This window comes from Salvelinus alpinus, chromosome 2 (assembly GCF_045679555.1).
Source record: "Salvelinus alpinus chromosome 2, SLU_Salpinus.1, whole genome shotgun sequence".
Lineage (NCBI taxonomy): Eukaryota > Metazoa > Chordata > Actinopteri > Salmoniformes > Salmonidae > Salvelinus > Salvelinus alpinus.
The window spans coordinates 91,198,237-91,218,236 of NC_092087.1; the positions used below are offsets into that span (position 1 = coordinate 91,198,237).

The 20,000-nt window shown below is 47.5% G+C and overlaps 2 protein-coding genes across 2 annotated transcripts in view; both read right to left on the reverse strand.

Moving 5' to 3' along the window:
* LOC139568237 (NADH dehydrogenase [ubiquinone] 1 beta subcomplex subunit 7-like) overlaps positions 1-3,275 on the reverse strand; it is a 20,528-nt gene extending 17,253 nt beyond the window's left edge. Inside the window, exons 1-2 of the mRNA XM_071389989.1 lie at positions 2,862-3,275; positions 9-177 (exon numbers count right to left, since the gene is read on the reverse strand). Of these exons, the coding sequence (XP_071246090.1) occupies positions 9-177; positions 2,862-2,973 (281 nt within the window). The 5' untranslated portion in view covers positions 2,974-3,275. The remainder of the gene's footprint in view (positions 1-8; positions 178-2,861) is intronic.
* Positions 3,276-7,665: 4,390 nt separating this feature from the next.
* The window catches only part of LOC139568219 (transitional endoplasmic reticulum ATPase-like), a 39,620-nt gene continuing 27,285 nt past the window's right edge, over positions 7,666-20,000 (reverse strand). Inside the window, exons 13-19 of the mRNA XM_071389965.1 lie at positions 19,585-19,663; positions 19,306-19,439; positions 18,134-18,312; positions 10,001-10,130; positions 9,532-9,690; positions 8,767-8,918; positions 7,666-8,469 (exon numbers count right to left, since the gene is read on the reverse strand). Coding sequence (XP_071246066.1) covers positions 8,382-8,469; positions 8,767-8,918; positions 9,532-9,690; positions 10,001-10,130; positions 18,134-18,312; positions 19,306-19,439; positions 19,585-19,663 — 921 coding nt within the window. The 3' untranslated portion in view covers positions 7,666-8,381. The remainder of the gene's footprint in view (positions 8,470-8,766; positions 8,919-9,531; positions 9,691-10,000; positions 10,131-18,133; positions 18,313-19,305; positions 19,440-19,584; positions 19,664-20,000) is intronic.

Below are 20,000 nucleotides of genomic sequence, written 5' to 3' on the forward strand. Positions count from 1 at the left end.
ATACCTACTCCTGGTGCTCGCAGTAGTCCCAGTCGTGTCTCTCGTGTTTACAGGCCAGGAAGTTGGGCCAGTTGTCCCTCTTACACTTCATGAGCTTGATGAGGTGGTGGGCGCAGTAGTCCCTCTGGAGTACAGGGACCTGGGCCAGGTTCATCTGGGCCTGGGAGGCCACCATCTCTACCAGGGGGACAAGATAACATGTTACACCAGTGGTTAATGGGGGGAGGCCACCATCTCTACCAGGGGGACAAGATAACATGTTACCCCAGGGGTTAATGGGGGGAGGCCACCATCTCTACCAGGGGGACAAGATAACATGTTACACCAGGGGTTAATGAGTGAGGCCATCATCTCTACCAGGGGGACAAGATAACATGTTACCCCAGGGGTTAATGGGGGGAGGCCATCATCTCTACCAGGGGGACAAGATAACATGTTACACCAGGGGTTAATGGGGGGAGGCCACCATCTCTACCAGGGGGACAAGATAACATGTTACACCAGGGGTTAATGGGGGGAGGCCATCATCTCTACCAGGGGGACAAGATAACATGTTACACCAGGGGTTAATGGGGGGAGGCCATCATCTCTACCAGGGGGACAAGATAACATGTTACACCAGGGGTTAATGGGGGGAGGCCACCATCTCTACCAGGGGGACAAGATAACATGTTACACCAGGGGTTAATGGGGGGAGGCCATCATCTCTACCAGGGGGACAAGATAACATGTTACCCCAGGGGTTAATGGGGGGAGGCCATCATCTCTACCAGGGGGACAAGATAACATGTTACACCAGTGGTTAATGGGGGTGGCCACCATCTCTACCAGGGGGACAAGATAACATGTTACACCAGGGGTTAATGGGGGGAGGCCATCATCTCTACCAGGGGGACAAGATAACATGTTACACCAGGGGTTAATGGGGGGAGGCCATCATCTCTACCAGGGGGACAAGATAACATGTTACACCAGGGGTTAATGGGGGGAGACCATCATCTCTACCAGGGGGACAAGATAACATGTTACACCAGGGGTTAATGGGGGGAGGCCACCATCTCTACCAGGGGGACAAGATAACATGTTACACCAGGGGTTAATGGGGGGAGGCCATCATCTCTACCAGGGGGACAAGATAACATGTTACACCAGGGGTTAATGGGGGGAGGCCACCATCTCTACCAGGGGGACAAGATAACATGTTACACCAGTGGTTAATGGGGGGAGGCCATCATCTCTACCAGGGGGACAAGATAACATGTTACACCAGGGGTTAATGGGGGGAGGCCACCATCTCTACCAGGGGGACAAGATAACATGTTACCCCAGGGGTTAATGGGGGGAGGCCACCATCTCTACCAGGGGGACAAGATAACATGTTACACCAGGGGTTAATGGGGGGAGGCCACCATCTCTACCAGGGGGACAAGATAACATGTTACACCAGTGGTTAATGGGGGGAGGCCATCATCTCTACCAGGGGGACAAGATAACATGTTACACCAGGGGTTAATGGGGGGAGACCATCATCTCTACCAGGGGGACAAGATAACATGTTACACCAGGGGTTAATGGGGGAGGCCACCATCTCTACCAGGGGGACAAGATAACATGTTACACCAGGGGTTAATGGGGGGAGGCCATCATCTCTACCAGGGGGACAAGATAACATGTTACACCAGGGGTTAATGGGGGGAGGCCATCATCTCTACCAGGGGGACAAGATAACATGTTACACCAGTGGTTAATGGGGGGAGGCCATCATCTCTACCAGGGGGACAAGATAACATGTTACACCAGGGGTTAATGGGGGGGAGGCCATCATCTCTACCAGGGGGACAAGATAACATGTTACACCAGGGGTTAATGGGGGGAGGCCACCATCTCTACCAGGGGGACAAGATAACATGTTACACCAGTGGTTAATGGGTGGAGGCCATCATCTCTACCAGGGGGACAAGATAACATGTTACCCCAGGGGTTAATGGGGGGAGGCCACCATCTCTACCAGGGAGACAAGATAACATGTTACCCCAGGGGTTAATGGGTGAGGCCATCATCTCTACCAGGGGGACAAGATAACATGTTACACCAGGGGTTAATGGGGGGAGGCCATCATCTCTACCAGGGGGACAAGATAACATGTTACACCAGGGGTTAATGGGTGAGGCCATCATCTCTACCAGGGGGACAAGATAAAATGTTACACCAGGGGTTAATGGGTGAGGCCATCATCTTTACTAGTGGACACACACACAAATTGAAAATTGTCAACAAAGAAAGGAGTAGACTATGTCCTGAGATATGTATGAGTGAAGCCTTGCATGTTCCGTAATGCATTATATGTATGCGAGGAACGCTTGTACTGTTGGCAAGCAACTACTCTTTCACAGAGTACGAATGGAGACGAGGAAGATATTGAATTATTGAGACGCACCCGGGATTTATGACTGATTTTGACAGGACGGGGAATATCTGTTAAAAACCATATTTCTGTCTGAACTGACAGTTCTATTAAAATATATCTGTTCAAAACCATATTGCTGTCTGAACTGACAGTTCTATTAAAATATATCTGTTAAAAACCATATTTCTGTCTGAGCTGACAGTTTTATTAAAATAAAAACGTACTCTACACGAATGGAAAGGGGGCGAAATACTCAAGTTATATTTAATAGGGAACATATCATGCTAGCTAAATTTGGGTAACGTTAGCTAGCCACTAACGTTACTAGTTGCAGTTAGCTTGCTAGCGGACTTTACTTTCCATGGACATGACAAGAGTCCACCAGCAGACACTTTGCAAGCCATACTCCTGTACGGTCACACGTTCAGACCAAAACAGAGTCAACAACACAAACCTCTCTCTTTCCTCTCATCGAAGCCGAATTCGGGGTCAAAGCCAAACGGTTTCGCAGGGTCAGGCTCGGTCTCCGTCTCGGTGATATACCGCCGCGCGAGGTGAGCTCCCATGGTGCTAACGGTATTTTTTCACAATGAAAATAAAATAATCGGTGTTTCCTACGACTCTGGGAGAGAACTAATTCAAGATTGACAGAATAAATCTGCCATTCGGTCACCTCCACAAGACCCAACGAGCTACTTCCTTTCTGCAACGGAAATACACAAGTCGAGCAGTACTAGAGTGAAACACCTCCCCGGACATAGCACCATGCGTGACATTAGTTCCGCAACGCATACGTTCCACCAAGCGCTGTCTCAGTATGTGTAGCCCATGTATCTGATGCTGTTTGGACCAAACGAGTATGACATGTTGCCACCGTAGCAGTTGATTGATTGATGCCAGCAAGCATTTCGCCTCCCTTGATAAAAAAAATATATAAAATAATTGCTCAATCAGCATTGAGCTGAGTTCAACTGTGTGTTGTCCTAGCACAGCAAAACGCCCCCCCAAGGGAGGCCAGTTTGGATTTGGTTTCACACCAATGAAATCACATCCAAAGAAAAAACGAATTTATTTTATATTTTTTGCTAAATCTGCCGTTTTCTAAGTAATGGATGGAGATGGAGATTTGGACTAGTGGTTTTGACCTAATTCTCTGTACAGGCCAATGATTATGACGGCGAATCTTATCTAACCATAAATACATATATTGTGCCACTGGGCTGTGATGATTGTTGCCCATGCGAGGAAGTCAAGCTAGCAAGCATTTTAGCTAGGTAGCTTATGACAACAAAAACTAAAATCATACTGTATGACAGAGGCATAGACCGTTTTTCCAAGATGAAAGAAAGGAGGATGGCATTGGTGTTCAACAATTATTTATTTTTTTACTTGCACACGCACGCACGCACACACACAGACCGAAATCAGTACCATGGACATCCACATGACATTTAGCAACATTGATTGGACTAAATTGTTTTGGTATTTTAAAAGTTTGTTTTCACTGTATTATAGCCTAGTTGATTTGATGACATTTAAATGTTTAAGTGTAAATGGTGCTGGAATAGCGGAGGAGGTGCTGCTGTTGTCTTTGTGCTGACTTGAGGTAACTTCATGGTTCTAAATCAGTAGTGGTTTAGTAAACTGTAGAAAACATTAACCTTCTGGACCATGCTGTACACTGTAAGACTGTTCTGTAATTTCAACAGTAAAACACTGTAGAATTCACAGTAAAATAATGACTTGAGGTAACTTCATGGTTGGTTTAGTAAACTGTAGAAAACATTAACTTTCTGGACCATGCTGTATGTCATGTCACTGTTTGTTACATGCAATATTTGCTTTATGGAATTCCTGTTCAAATATTTTTAATTGCTTTGTGGAATTCCCTCGGACAGATGTTGCTCTCCGGTTTTGTGATTAATCAAACAAATGTGTAGTTTAATTTATTTTCCGACACTGTGTGACTGTTGTCATTTTGTTGTCACGGCCTTATTGTATGTCATGGTGGTGTATGAACGAATTGGTTATAAAGCAAACAACGCGATTATCACAACATAGGTTGTAATATGGCTTGGCTTCCCCAGTGATTTTACCCATGCACCGCTACTGTGCCTCAGCATATGATACCCTCTGTACTACTCTAACCCTAGAAACCTCAACCTGCCTCTCTCGCACGGGACATTTCTGAGCCCCAGCCCCATGGGCACCCCTACAATGAACACATACCACTACTTTCACCAATGCTACACATTCCTTTGTCTCATGCCCTTCTGCACACTTCTCACACCTAGGAACCTCCCTCCTACACACTGCTGCCACATGCCCAGAAGCTTGACACCTGTAACAACGTAATGGATTAGGCACAAAAGCTCGTACAGGATAACTTGTATATGCTGACATCACTTTGTCGGGCACTGACTCAACATCAAAACTCAAAAAGGACAGACTATGACTCTTCTGTTTCACCACTCACGCCACCCTTTCTGCGTCGCACCAAACGACGAGCATCACAAGCACCGGGAATCTTCCCCTTTAGTTTGTCCACTTTCATATTTACCGCTACCCCAGCAATCACTCCTTTCAATGGTGTCATTTTCTTTAGAGCAAAACTATTCACATCTCTTGTCCCCATTCGTGTAACTCGGAGCGCCTGATCCCTCTGACCAGCAGAAACACAAACAATTATCACAACACCACTTCTGGTTACCATCACCAATTCCACAGCACCCAACTCTGTTTTCACCCACCCTGAAATCACATATGCATCATCCAAAATGCAGGGGTTCACTTTCTACAAACATTTCACTCCTACCATTACAGACTCATCTTTAGCCTCGGGCTCCGAGAACTTCACCACACCGGCCACCTCCTATAATTCGCACTAATTCACTTCCATTTCTCTTCCTGTCTTCGATCCGGCTTACAGCTCACTCTGCATATACTTTCTACCATTCTTCAACAAATCATCTCCCTTTTTTTTGCCGTCTTCAACCAATTCAAGCTCACCCTCTTCCTCCCTCACCCTCCCTCACCATCCCTCACACTCTTCCTCCCTCACTCTCTTCCCTCCATCACCCTCCTCCTCCCTCACTCTCTTCCTCCCTCACGCTCTTCCACCTCCTCTCTTTTTCCCTCCGTTCTCTTTATGATAATATTTCACTCGTTCTTGCGTTCTTCTGTTAACAATAGCTTCTTCTGTTGTTAACAATGAAAATGGATGGATATTATTATGTCAGAGTTGTTTTAATAGTAAAATACTAAATTGATTACATTTCAGATTTTAATCAGCATTCCTTCCATGATGACCAGCTCAAACACAACAACAACAACAATCACAGTTATATTCATTGTACTTTGATCATCCAGCTTTTACAAATTATTCTTCCAAGAAAAAACAGACTCGATTCCTCAAATGCAGCAGTTATTATGATGCAGCAGTTATTATGATGCAGCAGTTATTATGATGCAGCAGGTATTATGATGCACCAGTTATTATGATGCAGCAGTTATTATGATGCAGCAGTTATGATTCACCAGTTATTATGATGCACCAGTTATTATGATGCAGCAGTTATTATGATGCACCAGTTATTATGATGCAGCAGTTATTATGATGCACCAGTTGATATGATGCAGCAGTTATTATGATGCAGCAGTTATTATGATGCACCAGTTATTATGATGCAGCAGTTATTATGATGCACCAGTTATTATGATGCAGCAGTTATTATGATGCACCAGTTATTATGATGCACCAGTTATTATGATGCACCAGTTATTATGATGCAGCAGTTATTATGATGCAGCAGTTATTATGATGCACCAGTTATTATGATGCAGCAGTTATTATGATGCACCAGTTATTATGATGCAGCAGTTATTATGATGCACCAGTTATTATGATGCACCAGTTATTATGATGCAGCAGTTATTATGATGCAGCAGTTATTATGATGCACCAGTTATTATGATGCAGCAGTTATTATGATGCACCAGTTATTATGATGCAGCAGTTACTATGATGCACCAGTTATTATGATGCAGCAGTTATTATGATGCACCAGTTATTATGATGCACCAGTTATTATGATGCAGCAGTTATTATGATGCAGCATTTATTATGATGCAGCATTTATTATGATGCAGCAGTTATTATGATGCAGCAGTTATTATGATGCAGCAGTTATTATGATGCAGCAGTTATTATGATGCACCAGTTATTATGATGCAGCAGTTATTATGATGCAGCAGTTATTATGATGCAGCAGTTGTTATGATTCACCAGTTATTATGATGCAGCAGTTATTATGATGCACCAGTTATTATGATGCAGCAGTTATTATGATGCAGCAGTTATTATGATGCAGCAGTTATTATGATGCAGCAGTTATTATGATGCAGCAGTTATTATGATGCAGCAGTTATGATTCACCAGTTGTTATGATTCACCAGTTATTATGATGCACCAGTTATTATGATGCAGCAGTTATTATGATGCAGCAGTTATTATGATGCAGCAGTTATTATGATGCAGCAGTTATTATGATGCACCAGTTGTTATGATGCAGCAGTTATTATGATGCAGCAGTTATTATGATGCAGCAGTTATTATGATGCACCAGTTATTATGATGCAGCAGTTATTATGATGCACCAGTTATTATGATGCAGCAGTTATTATGATGCAGCAGTTATTATGATGCAGCAGTTATTATGATGCACCAGTTATTATGATGCACCAGTTATTATGATGCAGCAGTTATTATGATGCAGCAGTTATTATGATGCAGCAGTTATTATGATGCAGCAGTTATTATGATGCACCAGTTATTATGATGCAGCAGTTATTATGATGCAGCAGTTATTATGATGCAGCAGTTATTATGATGCACCAGTTGTTATGATGCAGCAGTTGTTATGATGCAGCAGTTATTATGATGCAGCAGTTATTATGATGCACCAGTTATTATGATGCAGCAGTTATTATGATGCACCAGTTATTATGATGCAGCAGTTATTATGATGCACCAGTTGTTATGATGCAGCAGTTATTATGATGCACCAGTTATTATGATGCAGCAGTTATTATGATGCACCAGTTGTTATGATGCAGCAGTTATTATGATGCACCAGTTATTATGATGCACCAGTTATTATGATGCACCAGTTATTATGATGCAGCAGTTATTATGATGCACCAGTTGTTATGATGCAGCAGTTATTATGATGCAGCAGTTATTATGATGCAGCAGTTATTATGATGCACCAGTTGTTATGATGCAGCAGTTATTATGATGCACCAGTTATTATGATGCACCAGTTATTATGATGCAGCAGTTATTATGATGCAGCAGTTATTATGATGCACCAGTTATTATGATGCAGCAGTTATTATGATGCAGCAGTTATTATGATGCAGCAGTTATTATGATGCACCAGTTATTATGATGCAGCAGTTATTATGATGCAGCAGTTATTATGATGCACCAGTTGTTATGATGCAGCAGTTATTATGATGCACCAGTTGTTATGATGCAGCAGTTATTATGATGCAGCAGTTATTATGCAGCAGTTGTTATGATTCACCAGTTATTATGATGCAGCAGTTATTATGATGCACCAGTTATTATGATGCAGCAGTTATTATGATGCACCAGTTATTATGATGCAGCAGTTATTATGATGCAGCAGTTATTATGATGCAGCAGTTATTATGATGCAGCAGTTATTATGATGCAGCAGTTATTATGATGCAGCAGTTGTTATGATGCAGCAGTTGTTATGATGCAGCAGTTGTTATGGGAAACATTTAAGACTGCACCGATAAGCTGAGAAGCACAAACGTTATGTGCTGTTAAAAGTTATTCTGTCCGTATTTGATTCCCACAACAATCTAATTGATCCAGAGTTCCACATCATATGCAGGCAGGTGTGATAGAGGTGGTTGTCTCCAGGATTACAAGTCTTCCTTCTCACTGGTAGAGGTCGTCCTCTACCTCGTCTCTGAACTGTCCCCCTGACCCCGACCCTTGACCTCCGGACTGAGAGCCAGATGGGAACCTGAGGAGAGAGAGAGGTCAGTGTATGAGAAGTGTGTCTGTGTGTGTGTGTGTGTGTGTGTGTGTGTGTGTGTGTGTGTGTGTGTGTGTGTGTGTGTGTGTGTGTGTGTGTGTGTGTGTGTGTGTGTGTGTGTGTGTGTGTGTGTGTGTGTGTGTGTGCATATGAAAGTGTGAGAGTACTGTGTGTGTGTGTGTGTGTGTGTGTGTGTGTGTGTGTGTGTGTGTGTGTGTGTGTGTGTGTGTGTGTGTGTGTGTGTGTGTGTGTGTGTGTGTGTGTGTGTGTGTGTCCAGTACATACCTGAAGTTCCCAAAGCCTCTGCTCTGCTGTAGTGTCTGGGCAAACATCTCATACTTCCTGATATCATTGTCGCTGACGGAGCGCCGGGCGAACCTCATGGCCTCCTCAAAGTGATCCTTCCTGATCTCTGGAACAGGGTCACAGTCCTCATCCTGGAGGAGAGGGGAGAGTGGGGGGAGGGGCAGAAAGAGAGAGGGGAAAGGGGAGAGAGAGGTTGGGTGGGTGTAAAGTTACATAATATTGGTGTATTGGTTGGGTGTGTGTGCTTTGTGTATACAAGGTTTAATGTGTGAGGTAGACAGTGTGTGAAATACAGTGTGTGATGTACTGTATGTGAGATGCAGCGTTGTCTGTCTGTCTGTCTGTCTGTCTCTGTCTGTCTCTGTCTGTCTCTGTCTCTGTCTGTCTCTGTCTGTCTCTGTCTGTGTCTATGTCTGTCTGTCCCGCTCTCTGTCTATCTGTCCCTCTGTCTATCTGTCCGTCCGTCCGTCTGTCTGTCTCTATGTCTGTCTGTCTCTCTGTCTGTCCGTCTGTCTGTCTGTTAGATATATGGTATTGCAGTGTTGGTGGTGTAACAGCAGACTGTCTGTCTGTCTGTCTGTCTGTCAATCTGACCATAGCTGTAGGTTGTGTTTGAGCTGCAGTGTTAGTTGTGTAACAGCAGACTGTCTGTCTGTCAATCTGACCATAGCTGTAGTGTGTGTTTGAGCTGCAGTATTGGTGGTGTAACAGCAGACTGTCTGTCCGTCCGTCCGTCCGTCTCACCATGGCGGTGCCTGGGTGGGTCTGCCTCTGGCGCTCTGCTTTGATCTCAGCCTCTATGGCCTCTCTGATGGCCAGCTTACAGGCCCTCTGGCAGATCTCTGTCAGGTCTGCCCCACTGAAACCCTGGGTGATACCAGACAGGTAGGGCAGGTCTACATCCTGGTGTGTGTGTGTCGTGAGAGGACAGGGGGGAGAGAGAGAGGAAGAAAGGGGAGAGAGACAAAAATAGTTCATTATTATTATCATCATCATCATGTGCCTGTGTGTGTCTATGTGTGTCTATGTGTGTGTGTGTCTATGTGTGTGTGTGTCTATGTGTGTATGTGTCTGTATGTGTCTATGTGTGTGTGTGTGTCTATGTGTGTATGTCTATGTCTGTGTGTGTCTATGTCTGTGTGTGTCTATGTGTGTCTATGTCTGTGTGTGTGTCTATGTGTGTGCGTGTCCATGTGTGTGTGTGTGTACTGACTCTGGCGATGGGGGACTTGCGTAGGTTGGCGTTAAGGATGGCGGTACGGGAGGCTGTGTCTGGTAGAGGGATGTAGATGAGCTGGTCCAGCCTCCCTGGACGGAGGATCGCAGAGTCTATTATATCAGGTCTGGAGGGGGGAGGATAACAGTCTATTATATCAGGTCTGGAGGGGGGAGGATAACAGAGTCTATTATATCAGGTCTGGAGGGGGAGGATAACAGAGTCTATTATATCAGGTCTGGAGGGGGGGATAACAGAGTCTATTATATCAGGTCTGGAGGGGGAGGAGAACAGAGTCTATTATATCAGGTCTGGAGGGGGAGGATAACAGAGTCTATTATATCAGGTCTGGAGGGGGAGGATAACAGAGTCTATTATATCAGGTCTGGAGGGGAGGATAACAGTCTATTATATCAGGTCTGGAGGGGGGAGGATAACAGAGTCTATTATATCAGGTCTGGAGGGGGAGGATAACAGAGTCTATTATATCAGGTCTGGAGGGGGAGGATAACATAGTCTATTATATCAGGTCTGGAGGGGGAGGATAACAGAGTCTATTATATCAGGTCTGGAGGGGGAGGATAACAGAGTCTATTATATCAGGTCTGGAGGGGGAGGATAACAGAGTCTATTATATCAGGTCTGGAGGGGGGAGGATAACAGAGTCTATTATATCAGGTCTGGAGGGGGAGGATAACAGAGTCTATTATATCAGGTCTGGAGGGGGGAGGATAACAGAGTCTATTATATCAGGTCTGGAGGGGGGAGGATAACAGAGTCTATTATATCAGGTCTGGAGGGGGGAGGATAACAGAGTCTATTATATCAGGTCTGGAGGGGGAGGATAACAGAGTCTATTATATCAGGTCTGGAGGGGGAGGATAACAGAGTCTATTATATCAGGTCTGGAGGGGGAGGATAACAGAGTCTATTATATCAGGTCTGGAGGGGGGAGGATAACAGAGTCTATTATATCAGGTCTGGAGGGGGGAGGATAACAGAGTCTATTATATCAGGTCTGGAGGGGGGAGGATAACAGAGTCTATTATATCAGGTCTGGAGGGGGGAGGATAACAGAGTCTATTATATCAGGTCTGGAGGGGGGAGGATAACAGAGTCTATTATATCAGGTCTGGAGGGGGAGGATAACAGAGTCTATTATATCAGGTCTGGAGGGGGAGGATAACAGAGTCTATTATATCAGGTCTGGAGGGGGGAGGATAACAGAGTCTATTATATCAGGTCTGGAGGGGGAGGATAACAGAGTCTATTATATCAGGTCTGGAGGGGGGAGGATAACAGAGTCTATTATATCAGGTCTGGAGGGGGGAGGATAACATAGTCTATTATATCAGGTCTGGAGGGGGAGGATAACAGAGTCTATTATATCAGGTCTGGAGGGGGGAGGATAACAGAGTCTATTATATCAGGTCTGGAGGGGGGAGGATAACAGTCTATTATATCAGGTCTGGAGGGGGAGGATAACAGAGTCTATTATATCAGGTCTGGAGGGGGAGGATAACAGAGTCTATTATATCAGGTCTGGAGGGGGAGGATAACAGAGTCTATTATATCAGGTCTGGAGGGGGGAGGATAACAGAGTCTATTATATCAGGTCTGGAGGGGGAGGATAACAGAGTCTATTATATCAGGTCTGGAGGGGGAGGATAACAGAGTCTATTATATCAGGTCTGGAGGGGGGAGGATAACAGAGTCTATTATATCAGGTCTGGAGGGGGAGGATAACAGAGTCTATTATATCAGGTCTGGAGGGGGAGGATAACAGAGTCTATTATATCAGGTCTGGAGGGGGAGGATAACAGAGTCTATTATATCAGGTCTGGAGGGGGAGGATAACAGAGTCTATTATATCAGGTCTGGAGGGGGGAGGATAACAGAGTCTATTATATCAGGTCTGGAGGGGGAGGATAACAGAGTCTATTATATCAGGTCTGGAGGGGGAGGATAACAGAGTCTATTATATCAGGTCTGGAGGGGGAGGATAACAGAGTCTATTATATCAGGTCTGGAGGGGGAGGATAACAGTCTATTATATCAGGTCTGGAGGGGGAGGATAACAGAGTCTATTATATCAGGTCTGGAGGGGGGAGGATAACAGAGTCTATTATATCAGGTCTGGAGGGGGAGGATAACAGAGTCTATTATATCAGGTCTGGAGGGGGGAGGATAACAGAGTCTATTATATCAGGTCTGGAGGGGGAGGATAACAGAGTCTATTATATCAGGTCTGGAGGGGGAGGATAACAGAGTCTATTATATCAGGTCTGGAGGGGGAGGATAACAGAGTCTATTATATCAGGTCTGGAGGGGGAGGATAACAGAGTCTATTATATCAGGTCTGGAGGGGGAGGATAACAGAGTCTATTATATCAGGTCTGGAGGGGGGAGGATAACAGAGTCTATTATATCAGGTCTGGAGGGGGGAGGATAACAGTCTATTATATCAGGTCTGGAGGGGAAGGATAACAGAGTCTATTATATCAGGTCTGGAGGGGGAGGATAACAGAGTCTATTATATCAGGTCTGGAGGGGGAGGATAACAGAGTCTATTATATCAGGTCTGGAGGGGGGAGGATAACAGTCTATTATATCAGGTCTGGAGGGGGGAGGATAACAGAGTCTATTATATCAGGTCTGGAGGGGGAGGATAACAGAGTCTATTATATCAGGTCTGGAGGGGGGAGGATAACAGAGTCTATTATATCAGGTCTGGAGGGGGAGGATAACAGAGTCTATTATATCAGGTCTGGAGGGGGAGGATAACAGAGTCTATTATATCAGGTCTGGAGGGGAAGGATAACAGAGTCTATTATATCAGGTCTGGAGGGGGGAGGATAACAGAGTCTATTATATCAGGTCTGGAGGGGGAGGATAACAGAGTCTATTATATCAGGTCTGGAGGGGGGAGGATAACAGAGTCTATTATATCAGGTCTGGAGGGGGAGGATAACAGAGTCTATTATATCAGGTCTGGAGGGGGAGGATAACAGAGTCTATTATATCAGGTCTGGAGGGGGAGGATAACCGAGTCTATTATATCAGGTCTGGAGGGGGGAGGATAACAGAGTCTATTATATCAGGTCTGGAGGGGAAGGATAACAGAGTCTATTATATCAGGTCTGGAGGGGGAGGATAACAGAGTCTATTATATCAGGTCTGGAGGGGAAGGATAACAGAGTCTATTATATCAGGTCTGGAGGGGAAGGATAACAGAGTCTATTATATCAGGTCTGGAGGGGGGAGGATAACAGAGTCTATTATATCAGGTCTGGAGGGGGAGGATAACAGAGTCTATTATATCAGGTCTGGAGGGGGAGGATAACAGAGTCTATTATATCAGGTCTGGACGGGAAGGATAACAGAGTCTATTATATCAGGTCTGGAGGGGGGAGGATAACAGAGTCTATTATATCAGGTCTGGAGGGGGGAGGATAACAGAGTCTATTATATCAGGTCTGGAGGGGGGAGGATAACAGAGTCTATTATATCAGGTCTGGAGGGGGAGGATAACACAGTCTATTATATCAGGTCTGGAGGGGGAGGATAACAGAGTCTATTATAACAGGTCTGGAAGGGGAGGATAACCGAGTATTATATCAGGTCTGGAGGGGGGAGGAGGGATTAAAGAGGGAGGGAGGGAGTGGAGTGGTAAAGCGAGGGATGGAGAGAGGAGGAGTGAGGGGAAGGACGCAGGGGAGGGGAGGGGAGGGTGGAGAGGGGAGTGTGGATGAAGGTTGAAGGGAGTGAGTGAAAATGATTGAGGAGACCTCCACACACACACTACACCCCACATCCCTCTACCTGTTGGTAGTTCCTATAATAAAGACCCCCCCCCCCCCACATCCCTCTACCTGTTGGTAGTTCCTATAATAAAGACCCCCCCCACATCCCTCTACCTGTTGGTAGCTCCTATAATAAAGACCCCCCACATCCCTCTACCTGTTGGTAGCTCCTATAATAAAGACCCCCCACATCCCTCTACCTGTTGGTAGCTCCTATAATAAAGACCCCCCACATCCCTCTACCTGTTGGTAGCTCCTATAATAAAGACCCCCCACATCCCTCTACCTGTTGGTAGCTCCTATAATAAAGACCCCCCCACATCCCTCTACCTGTTGGTAGCTCCTATAATAAAGACCCCCCCCCCCCCCCCCCCACATCCCTCTACCTGTTGGTAGTTCCTATAATAAAGACCCCCCCCCACATCCCTCTACCTGTTGGTAGCTCCTATAATAAAGACCCCCCCCCCCCCCCACATCCCTCTACCTGTTGGTAGTTCCTATAATAAAGACCCCCCCACATCCCTCTACCTGTTGGTAGTTCCTATAATAAAGACCCCCCCACATCCCTCTACCTGTTGGTAGTTCCTATAATAAAGACCCCCCCCCACATCTCTCTACCTGTTGGTAGTTCCTATAATAAAGACCCCCCCCCACATCCCTCTACCTGTTGGTAGCTCCTATAATAAAGACCCCCCCCACATCTCTCTACCTGTTGGTAGTTCCTATAATAAAGACCCCCCCCCCCCCCCCCCACATCCCTCTACCTGTTGGTAGCTCCTATAATAAAGACCCCCCCACATCCCTCTACCTGTTGGTAGCTCCTATAATAAAGACCCCCCCCCCCCCACATCTCTCTACCTGTTGGTAGCTCCTATAATAAAGACCCCCCCACATCGCTCTACCTGCTGGTAGCTCCTATAATAAAGACCCCCCCACATCCCTCTACCTGTTGGTAGTTCCTATAATAAAGACCCCCCCACATCCCTCTACCTGTTGGTAGTTCCTATAATAAAGACCCCCCCACATCCCTCTACCTGTTGGTAGTTCCTATAATAAAGACCCTCCCCCACATCCCTCTACCTGTTGGTAGTTCCTATAATAAAGACCCCCCACATCCCTCTACCTGTTGGTAGTTCCTATAATAAAGACCCCCCCCCACATCCCTCTACCTGTTGGTAGTTCCTATAATAAAGACCCCCCCCACATCCCTCTACCTGTTGGTAACTCCTATAATAAAGACCCCCCCCACATCCCTCTACCTGTTGGTAGTTCCTATAATAAAGACCCCCCCACATCCCTCTACCTGTTGGTAGCTCCTATAATAAAGACCCCCCCCCCCCACATCCCTCTACCTGTTGGTAGTTCCTATAATAAAGACCCCCCCCCCCCCCCCCACATCCCTCTACCTGTTGGTAGTTCCTATAATAAAGACCCCCCACATCCCTCTACCTGTTGGTAGCTCCTATAATAAAGACCCCCCCACATCCCTCTACCTGTTGGTAGCTCCTATAATAAAGACCCCCCACATCCCTCTACCTGTTGGTAGCTCCTATAATAAAGACCCCCCACATCCCTCTACCTGTTGGTAGTTCCTATAATAAAGACCCCCCACATCCCTATACCTGTTGGTAGCTCCTATAATAAAGACCCCCCACATCCCTCTACCTGTTGGTAGTTCCTATAATAAAGACCCCCCACATCCCTCTACCTGTTGGTAGCTCCTATAATAAAGACCCCCCACATCCCTCTACCTGTTAGTAGCTCCTATAATAAAGACCCCCCACATCCCTCTACCTGTTGGTAGCTCCTATAATAAAGACCCCCCACATCCCTCTACCTGTTGGTAGCTCCTATAATAAAGACCCCCCACATCCCTCTACCTGTTGGTAGCTCCTATAATAAAGACCCCCCCACATCCCTCTACCTGTTGGTAGCTCCTATAGTAAAGACCCCCCCCCCCACATCCCTCTACCTGTTGGTAGCTCCTATAATAAAGACCCCCCCACATCCCTCTACCTGTTGGTAGTTCCTATAATAAAGACCCCCCCACATCCCTCTACCTGTTGGTAGTTCCTATAATAAAGACCCCCCCACATCCCTCTACCTGTTGGTAGCTCCTATAATAAAGACCCCCCCACATCCCTCTACCTGTTGGTAGTTCCTATAATAAAGACCCCCCCCACATCCCTCTACCTGTTGGTAGCTCCTATAGTAAAGACCCCCCCCCCCACATCCCTCTACCTGTTGGTAGTTCCTATAATAAAGACCCCCCCACATCCCTCTACCTGTTGGTAGTTCCTATAATAAAGACCCACCCACATCCCTCTACCTGTTGGTAGCACCTATAATAAAGACCCCCCCACATCCCTCTACCTGTTGGTAGTTCCTATAATAAAGACCCCCCCCACATCCCTCTACCTGTTGGTAGTTCCTATAATAAAGAGCCCCCCCACATCCCTCTACCTGTTGGTAGCTCCTATAATAAAGACCCCCCCCCCACATCCCTCTACCTGTTGGTAGCTCCTATAATAAAGACCCTCCCCCCCACATCCCTCTACCTGTTGGTAGTTCCTATAATAAAGACCCCCCACATCCCTCTACCTGTTGGTAGTTCCTATAATAAAGACCCCCCCCCCCCCCCACATCCCTCTACCTGTTGGTAGCTCCTATAATAAAGACCCACCCCCCCCACATCTCTCTACCTGTTGGTAGTTCCTATAATAAAGACCCCCCCCCACATCCCTCTACCTGTTGGTAGTTCCTATAATAAAGACCCCCCCCCACATCCCTCTACCTGTTGGTAGTTCCTATAATAAAGACCCCCCACATCCCTCTACCTGTTGGTAGTTCCTATAATAAAGACCCCCCCCCCCCCCCATCCCTCTACCTGTTGGTAGCTCCTATAATAAAGACCCCCCCCCACATCCCTCTACCTGTTGGTAGCTCCTATAATAAAGACCCCCCCACATCCCTCTACCTGTTGGTAGCTCCTATAATAAAGACCCCCCCCACATCCCTCTACCTGTTGGTAGCTCCTATAATAAAGACCCCCCCACATCCCTCTACCTGTTGGTAGCTCCTATAATAAAGACCCCCCCCCCCCACATCCCTCTACCTGTTGGTAGTTCCTATAATAAAGACCCCCCCCCCCCACATCCCTCTACCTGTTGGTAGCTCCTATAATAAAGACCCCCCCCCCCTCCCTACCTGTTGGTAGCTCCTATAATAAAGACCCCCCCCCCCCCCCCCACATCCCTCTACCTGTTGGTAGCTCCTATAATAAAGACCCCCCCCCCCTCCCTACCTGTTGGTAGCTCCTATAATAAAGACCCCCCCCCCCCCCACATCCCTCTACCTGTTGGTAGCTCCTATAATAAAGACCCCCCCCCCCCCCCACATCCCTCTACCTGTTGGTAGCTCCTATAATAAAGACCCCCCCCCCCCCCCCCACATCCCTCTACCTGTTGGTAGCTCCTATAATAAAGACCCCCCACATCCCTCTACCTGTTGGTAGCTCCTATAATAAAGACCCCCCACATCCCTCTACCTGTTGGTAGCTCCTATAATAAAGACCCCCCCCCCCCCCCACATCCCTCTACCTGTTGGTAGCTCCTATAATAAAGACCCCCCACATCCCTCTACCTGTTGGTAGCTCCTATAATAAAGACCCCCCCCCCCCCCCACATCCCTCTACCTGTTGGTAGCTCCTATAATAAAGACCCCCCCCCCCCCCCACATCCCTCTACCTGTTGGTAGCTCCTATAATAAAGACCCCCCACATCCCTCTACCTGTTGGTAGCTCCTATAATAAAGACCCCCCCCCCCCCCCCACATCCCTCTACCTGTTGGTAGCTCCTATAATAAAGACCCCCCACATCCCTCTACCTGTTGGTAGTTCCTATAATAAAGACCCCCCCCCCCCCACATCCCTCTACCTGTTGGTAGCTCCTATAATAAAGACCCCCCCCCCCCCCACATCCCTCTACCTGTTGGTAGCTCCTATAATAAAGACCCCCCCCCCCCCCCACATCCCTCTACCTGTTGGTAGCTCCTATAATAAAGACCCCCCACATCCCTCTACCTGTTGGTAGTTCCTATAATAAAGACCCCCCCCCCCCCACATCCCTCTACCTGTTGGTAGCTCCTATAATAAAGACCCCCCCCCCCCCCACATCCCTCTACCTGTTGGTAGCTCCTATAATAAAGACCCCCCACATCCCTCTACCTGTTGGTAGTTCCTATAATAAAGACCCCCCCCCCCCCCACATCCCTCTACCTGTTGGTAGCTCCTATAATAAAGACCCCCCCCCCCCCCACATCCCTCTACCTGTTGGTAGCTCCTATAATAAAGACGTTCTTCTTGTTGGACATGCCGTCCATCTCCGTGAGGATCTGGTTGATGACTCTGTCGGCCGCGCCCCCTGCGTCCCCGGCTCCGCCCCCTCTGGACTTGGCGATGGAGTCCAGCTCGTCAAAGAACAGGATGCAGGGGGCCGCCTGTCTGGCCTGGGGTCAGAGGTCAGGGGTTAGGAGGTTAGGAAAGAACAGGATGCAGGATGCCACCTGTCTGGCCTGGGGTCAGAGGTCAGAGGTCAGGGGTTAGGAGGTTAGGAAATAACAGGATGCAGGATGCCACCTGTCTGGCCTGGGGTTAGAGGTCAGAGGTCAGGGGTTAGGAGGTTAGGAAAGAACAGGATGCAGGATGCCACCTGTCTGGCCTGGGGTCAGAGGTCAGAGGTCAGGGGTTAGGAGGTTAGGAAAGAACAGGATGCAGGATGCCACCTGTCTGGCCTGGGGTTAGAGGTCAGAGGTCAGGGGTTAGGAGGTTAGGAAAGAACAGGATGCAGGATGCCACCTGTCTGGCCTGGGGTTAGAGGTCAGAGGTCAGGGGTTAGGAGGTTAGGAAAGAACAGGATGCAGGATGCCACCTGTCTGGCCTGGGGTTAGAGGTTAGAGGTCAGGGGTTAGGAGGTTAGGAAAGAACATGATGCAGGATGCCGCCTGTCTGGCCTGGGGTTAGAGGTTAGGGGTTAGGAGGTTAGGAAAGAACAGGATGCAGGATGCCACCTGTCTGGCCTGGGGTTAGAGGTTAGGGGTTAGGAGGTTAGGAGGTTAGGAAAGAACAGGATGCAGGATGCCACCTGTCTGGCCGGAGGTCAGAGGTCAGGAATGTATTTGTCTAGAAGATCTACGTCACTACTATGTCAGGCTACATAATCGTCGATGATGTCCCTAATGTTGGTTTCTGACTCTCCAAACCACAAAGCTATGTCACTGCTATATCAGGTTATGTCACTGCTATGTCAGACTATGTCACTGCTATTTCAGGCTATGTCACTACTATGTCAGACTATGTCACTGCTATGTCACTGCTATGTCACTGCTATGTCAGGCTATGTCACTGCTATGTCAGGTTATGTCACTGCTATTTCAGGCTATGTCACTACTATGTCAGACTATGTCACTGCTACGTCAGGTTATGCCACTGCTATGTGATACCTTGTCGAAGACGTCCCTGACGTTAGCCTCTGACTCGCCGAACCACATGGTGAGCAGCTCAGGTCCCTTGATGGAGATGAAGTTGGCCTGGCACTCGTTAGCGATCGCCTTGGCTAGCAGGGTCTTTCCACAGCCTGCGAAGAGAGAGAGACAGGGTGTGTGTGTGTGTGTGTGTGTGTGTGTGTGTGTGTGTGTGTGTGTGTGTGTGTGTGTGTGTGTGTGTGTGTGTGTGTGTGTGTGTGTGTGTGTGTGTGTGTGTGTGTGTGTGTGTGTTCTGACCTGGAGGTCCATAAAATAACACGCCTCGTGACGGGGTCATACCGAACTTCAGGAACTTATCTGGGTACTCCACCGGATACTGGGAGAGAGGGAGGGAGGGGGAGAGGAGGGAGGGAGGGAGGGAGGGGGAGAGGAGAGAGAGGGAGGGAGGGAGGTGGGGAGAGGAGGGGGGAGGAGAGAGAGGGAGGGAGGGGAGGAGAGAGGGGGAGGGAGGTGGGGAGAGGAGGAGGGAGAGGGGGGAGGAGAGAGGGAGGGGGGGGAGGAGAGAGGGAGGGAGGGGAGGAGAGAGGGGGAGGGAGGTGGGGAGAGGAGGAGGGAGAGGGGGGAGGAGAGAGAGGGAGGGAGGGGAGGAGAGAGGTGGAGGGAGGTGGGGAGAGGAGGAGGGAGAGGGGGGAAGAGAGAGAGGGAGGGAGGGG